Source organism: Salvia hispanica, chromosome 2 (assembly GCF_029641045.1).
Source record: "Salvia hispanica isolate PSC_SH4W2 chromosome 2, Shi_PSC_v1, whole genome shotgun sequence".
Classification (NCBI taxonomy): Eukaryota; Viridiplantae; Streptophyta; class Magnoliopsida; order Lamiales; family Lamiaceae; genus Salvia; species Salvia hispanica.
Window position 1 is genome coordinate 31,352,299 of NC_142693.1, and position 7,118 is coordinate 31,359,416.

General features: G+C 34.8%; 1 protein-coding gene across 1 annotated transcript; it reads left to right on the plus strand.

Annotated features, from left to right (window-relative positions):
- The first annotated feature begins 3,028 nt into the window (after nt 1–3,028).
- LOC125192489 (uncharacterized) lies at nt 3,029–5,088 on the plus strand. Its single transcript, XM_048090086.2, has 2 exons — nt 3,029–3,107; nt 4,450–5,088. The coding sequence occupies exon 2, from the start codon at nt 4,450–4,452 to the stop codon at nt 5,086–5,088; it is 639 nt and encodes a 212-aa protein (XP_047946043.1). The 5' UTR covers nt 3,029–3,107.
- The last annotated feature ends 2,030 nt before the right edge of the window (nt 5,089–7,118 follow it).

Consider the following 7,118-nt stretch of genomic DNA (forward strand, 5'->3'; position numbering starts at 1 on the left):
CTCAAATCAGATCCACCCATATCTCGGCCCATGTGACCCAAAACACTGCCCACACACTCAATGATTATTCTTGATTATAAATAATTTTCCGAGTTCTCTTATTATTTTTTTCGTAGAGAGAATCGAACTGGGTAGTGTGTAGTTAATCTTACTCCATATAATAGTACTAGTTTTTAAGTCGGACGAATCATACACGAGATTCATAATAATTTTATTAGTTACTAACTCTGTCGTCTGACGTCGTTGCTTTTGTTAGCGTATATACAGTGGCGGATCCAGAAACGAAAAATGGCGGAATTACCATTACGCCTCTATCCTTCGGTTTCACAAAAACATACTCAAAATACACCAAAAATAATGGGTTATTATTTGATATACTACTATTTTTTTTTATTTAAGCATGAGGATTACATAATTATTATTGTTTTATTTTGAAAATTCTTTCGGTACGAGGCTATATAGAGTGATTGGCGGGTAAAACAAATTATGAGACTTTTTTTTAGATGTAGAAATATTAAGTAAAAAATAATATGACTATCAAATTTGACATAAATAACATGATTAGTTATTAGAAAAAATATAAAAAAATTTCAATGTTCTTCTTTCAAAAAAAAAAAAAAAGAAACATAATAGAATAAATGGGAATTATGGATTATCACATTAATTTCAAATACTATAAATATGGCTTGCAAATAATTGAATAGATATTTATAGCGAAATGACTTTAGTTCCAAGTTTAATTTTGGATTAATATTGTCTTACAAATTAAAAATATTGAGTTATCTACTGTGAATAAAAATAAATCATAAAACATTCTACTATTACTACTAAACTAATTAAGATAATTCATGGTTTAATTGTCTAATTTTAACCCATGTCTTTGCCATACATAAAAGAGAACAAAAATAATTGTAGGAGTACTACTGTTTTTACTCTATTAGTGTACTGTTAAGTTATTATTTTGACCAAGTCAAAAATGAAATGGGAAAGTCATCTCCTCCTTATTCCCTTTTTAAGTTTTTATCGTTCAAAACCAGAGAAAGAGAAGTAGAGAGAAAACTCCTCCCCGACATTCATACCACACAATTTTTCTTATAACCTCAAATAATCAAAAGAATTGGTCTGCACATCAATAATTAGTAGCCTAGAAAAAAAATTGGTCTTGGCCTTCTTCTTCGGGGCAGTGTAAGCGGCCAAGGGAGGGGGCGACCATGAAGGTTTTCCGGTGGGATAAGGGGAAGCGGCGGCGCGCGGAAGGGGTGACCGCCCCCTCCTGGATCCGCCACTGGGTATATATATAGATACAGAAAAGCATGTTTGATGCAAATCCTTATTTACTTAAATCATGAAAACAAATTTCTTATGAAAAGGGTTTCATTTATTGCTATTTGTTGGTTAAATTCATGAAAATGAAAATTGTAGAACAAACAAATACTTCTATATTGTTGATTGATTGGTACACTAACGGTTACATAAGATTTTTTAGTCGAAGCAATTAATTAACAATATTCTCAAACTAGATAAATATGAAAAAGTTATCGAAAACGGTTGCTAGTACCAGTCCGAAGTCAAGTCAGGTCTTGTCTTGTCTTAAGATGACACTAGAATGTACATAACAATAAATGGATCACGATGAGTAAGAACGACATATGCTTGTGAAACCAAGTATGAGATATTGATTGTATACGATAATTAGTACTCCCTCCGTCCTACAAAAGATGTCACACTTGCGGGATGACACGAGATTTTATGAGGTTTTGTTTTGTGTTAGGTGGAAAGAGAAAATAGTAATATTTATATTAATGTGAGAGAGAACTTTTTCCCAAAAAAGGAAATGTGACATCTTTTGTGGGACAAACTAAAAAGGAAAGTGTGACATCTTTTGTGGGACGGTGGGAGTATAACATTTAACACTATACGGTGATTTTCAGTTTCCTAGATAAAATATTACCAAGATATAATATAGGATTGAGTTATGATATTATTTTAGTCATAAGGGGATTAACTATGACTAATTATCCCATGATTATCAATCTAGGATTGAATCTCATTGACTAAACACACTATATATTTAATCGTGTAATACCATCTTACAAGCTGAACACCCCTTAAATATAGTACTTATAACTTATGTAGCATAGTACTCCCTCCCTTCCATAGTAATGGAGGCGTTTCTTTTCGGCATGAAGATTAAGAAGAATTGTTTTAAGTGAGTTAAGTAAAGGGAGAGTAAAGTGGAAAATGAAAAAGGTAGAGAGATGAATAGAGAATAAAGTAAGAGAGAGTAAAGTAGGTGTGGAAAAAAGTGTTGACTTTTACTAAAAAGGGAAATGGCTCTATTACTATGGAACGTACTATAATGGCAAAATGACTCTATTACTATGGAACGGAGGGAGGAGTAGTAGAGTAAGAGTAAAAAAAGGAAAACTAAATAATAAAAATATAAACTCATTACTTTATCTATGTTATTTTTGGCTAAATCCAAATATTGTTTTTAATAAACCACGGCTGCAGATGTAGAAGCTATTATTAGTTGGTATAGAGAGTGAGGGTGTGTATTAAATGTTTGGCAACAGCGCACTGCATGTCTGTGTATGTATCACACATATAGCCTCACTGCATCCTCCATCGTCCATTGCTTTCCAGTTTCCACTCTAACCAGAGGTAATTTCTATCCCTTTTCAATCTGTCATCTAACCCCTTCTCCTATGTGTTCATCCTTGTGGAACTTTGATTGCAGAAAGAAGAGAAGGGAGTAGCTGAGAAGAACTAAGTCCGACCCCTTCCCCTTTGACACGACTGCGGTAATTCAACGAATCTGCCTTCTCTATCCTTATTGTTCTAATTCCTAAACTACACACTTCCCTACTAATGAAATTTCTCAACAGAGGTCGGGAGGTCGGAAGCAGCCCCATCGTCATCCTTTCGCCGTTCTCATTCTTGTTTGGAAGGTAATCCCTAACGACAGATTATTGATGATTTTTTCCAAGTTCCTTTTCAACATACAATTTCCTTCCGTGACAGAAACGTGTGTGAGAGCAGAGGCCATTCATCCAAAACCCCCACACATCTCTACTCACCAAGTTTACAAAGCTGTTCTCTCGGAGGTATACACTTCTCCTACACACTGTCGCATTCCATGCATCGTACACTGCCGTTTTCCCCAATCTGAAACTCATCTAATAATCGGGAAATCAAAGCAAAACGAGTAAATGAACAAACTTTTAAAGATCGAAAGTTATAACTTATCTGCGGGGTTGTTTCGGGGGTGGAAACGGATCCATTGGAACAAAGGGGCAGCTGTAATATCAATACTTTTCTCTCTTTTTTTTAATATTCAAAAATGTATTCGAAAATAGAAACTTATTTAATGCACCTATCTTTATTTTTCTGTTTTTCCAACTCATGTATTTTATACATATATTTTTTTTCTTTTTAGATTTTTCTATTGCATTTAAAACCAATCCAATTGACACACATATTCATTTCCTATTTCTAAAATAAAATTGACCCATTTTCTTATATCTTTATCATTATATATATTTTTTAAATATTCAAAAGGATTTTAATTCTCTTTGTTTTTATCTTTTCGATTTTCTTCTGATGCACATCTTCGTGTTTTTAAGAATTAAAAAACTATAATTGTTTGATGCACCCCTAAACGAAAATTTCTGGATCCGACACTGAGTCTGATGGGTTTTGGAACTCCATTTTTGTTGGATCTGTTCATTTTTTGGTGGAGAGTAGGGACTAGGGAGTACGCATATGTGGAGGATGGAGTAATAGTCAAATGGTTTATTACTTTAATAGTAATATATTTGTGTTTGACTAAAAGTAAAGTTGGGGGTATTTCTTTTATTTATTCCTCATACCAATTGGATTTAGTTTTAATAAGGAGTACTCTTTGAATTGGTGTATATTGTGAAGGGAGTATGCAGTACGTGTTTTTTCTAAATGGAGCGAAACGTGTAGGCTGGAATGGGAGTATATTTCTTCAATTTTCCTTTTTCTTTTTCTTTTTAAGTACAACTATCCTAATTGATCCTGTTTAATTATTTGGGTCAATCTATCAATATATAAAGTGGCATTTGTGTTGATATTCACAGAAATGCCACTGATACACTGTTTAGGTGGGAAAACAGTTGCTGACTGTGTATTTACTTATTTTTACTTTTTAATAACTTTGTTTAGAATATAATAATGACCAGAATAGATACAAAAGTCTATAATTGGAATGTGAATGGTGGATGCGCATGTGACTGATTACACAACAATCAAAGAGGTCTTCCATGAAATGAAATGCGAATATGTTTATCATGCCGTATTTTGGTTTTGTACATAAATCCATCTTTGCATGCATCGTACTACCAGCTTCCTTTTGATTTTGAGCCATATATCCTCTTTGTTTCTTCTATCCTTGAGTTGACGATGAGATTCCCTTTTATGTAGATGGCCAACCAGCGATTTTCCCAGATGCGGAACCGATACGCAAGGAACAAGAGATTCCCAGTCGAGAAGTACCGGGGGTACAAGTGGGACGGGAGGACCTTTCTCTTGACTTATGTCTCCAACTTTTATGACCTATGGATGGACGCGTACGCTTTTGGGGGAGCCACTCACTACTCAGGGATCGTGAAGCTCATTCACACCCTACCGCCCCCATGGAGTCAATGGGTCGCAAAAGCGGCAAAACCATACATGTGGCATAGCCCGCCCGAGTACACTCCGCGAGGAGACTTGGGCGGCCTAATGGGAGTGCTACTTCCGGCGTTAGCAGCTTCATGCGATGGACCGCCACGCTACCCACCTCCGCCGATCTTCCCACCTGGTCAAGCTCGCCTGCAGAAGTATCGCTATGACATGGAGCCGCATATCTCCCGCGCTCCCAAAAGAGCAAGGCTCGGGATCCGTACTTCGACCCCTCCTAGAATGGGAAGGGAGATCGAGAACATGCTCATGATGGCCCCTTCACATGTGAGTGCTGAAGCAGAAGACGAAGAGGTGGAGACTCTAGAGGAAGAATGGAACCCGAATAGGGAGAGTGTTGGGGAGACCGAGGAGGAGGAGAAAGAAGAGGGAGAGATTTAGGGACGAGAGTTTTTGAAAAAGATTATTTTGTTGCCCTCTATGTTTTGATACTATGTTGATTCCGCATGACAATATTCCCATTATTAGTCTTCTCTCTTCTTCGCTTTATTGTGTTAGACACTAAGACCTCACTTCGCTTTGTTTTTTTTTAGACATATGTTTAACAAAGATATATTTTAAGATATCAAATAGTAGTATATTGCGTTGTTTGGTTTTTCACGATTGATTATCATATGATAATCCATCTTTAATTAAGTATTGAGATTATTTTAAATAGGGCGGTGACTTAAAACTAGTTATCAAATGATTATCCGTCTAGGATTAAATTATGACAGTATTTTAGTTGGAGGGGATAACTATAACTAATTATCACATGATTATCCATCTAGAATTAAGTTGTGAGATTTAATCTCATGAACCGAACACAATATATATTTAATCTTGACATATAATGTTGCAAATTATTACATAAGTGAGCTGATAATCTTTAAAAAGATATATTGATAGGTTAAATCTTTAGAAAGATATATTGATAGGTACCTAGACTTTAACTTTATTACGTAAGTGAGCTGATAATCTTCAAATTATTATTTTGCTTATTTTATTTATGATTGTTAAAATTTGATTTATTTTTCTAATTTATAGAAGATTTTTTTGACTATATATATATATATATATATATTATGTCTTTAATTATTATTAAAAAGAATGAAAGAATAAAAATAATTTTATCATTCACACAAGACAACCGAGTTCTCTCCTCTCTCCACAAAAAAACGCCAATTTGTCATTCTTTTTCCAATTCACCTCTATATTTTTATAGTCTACCAACCGATAAGGAAGATAATGCACCTTGTGAATAAAATAAATTATGTGAGCAAGTATTTACCATTTGGATTATAAATCATATATTATCTACATTTTCCTAAGAAAGAGAAACTCTTTTCTTTCTGGGTTATTTTCTTAAAATAGAAACGTTCCATTTTGGTATTGCATTATCATATCTTTCTAGCATATTTATTTCTTGTTTAGTAAGTTACGACTATTTTTTATTCCTTAAGTTAGAATACTCCTATTATAAATAGGAGATATTATTATTCTCTTCATTCATTCCACGAAATAATATATTTTCACGGTGGAAATAATATATTTTTTCTTATCATTTCTTTATTTTCACGCAAAATTGTTCTTGATTATGGCTGATCGACGAGGCAAAGTATCCTCGCAACTCCAATTTATCTTCCATATCTTGTTAAGGGAATTCGCCCCTTAACAATTGTTAAAGGGATACTTTACCTTAACAAGATTGTGGCGTCGCGATTGCGATCGCGAAGGGGTAAAAGGTAGTCGCGGGAGCTTTGCCCATCGATCAAACCAATAACGATACATAATTGAAATAAAATCGTGAACATAAAGTATGGATAATTGTATTTCTTGATTGAATGAATTAAAAGATAACGAAGGCTCCTATTTATAATGCTAAATATCCTAACTTAAGGAACAAGAAATTATAACGATATATATCGTAAATCAATAAAACACTAAATAGAAGATGTGGTCTCGTATCAACTCCCCACGGTTGAAATTCACCTTGTCCTCAAGGTGGAAAGCACGATACTACTATGAGAGTCGAAAACAACAACTTAGGCGAGGTATCTCCACCTAGATCAAACACACGCCAAATAATTGTGTGTCTCCCTTCATCATCTGCATCCAAAATTACCAATGGAGGACTGGGTTGGATACGAGTCATGGCAGACTTCGAAGCAGCACTGTGGTCGTGATATTCCAGGGTTACAATGGGGAGCATGTCAACGCATTCGAGAATGCTTAAACAAGATGTGTTAATGCGTGGAGGGATCAACCGTGCATCATCGTCGAGCGATGTTGATCGTTGTGTCATACTTGCAACTTTCATCAAATCTTTTAGAAGGACATATGCAACTTCGATCTCCAACAAATGCACTTAGTTTAGCACCTCCTTTCTGAACCAATTCTCCAGATTCTAATCTAAGCTCATCCTCAAACAA

Bases quoted from the DNA above. Each gene is read 5' to 3' on its own strand.
- LOC125192489 (XM_048090086.2), top strand. From the start codon at position 4,450: ATGGCCAACCAGCGATTTTCCCAGATGCGGAACCGATACGCAAGGAAC.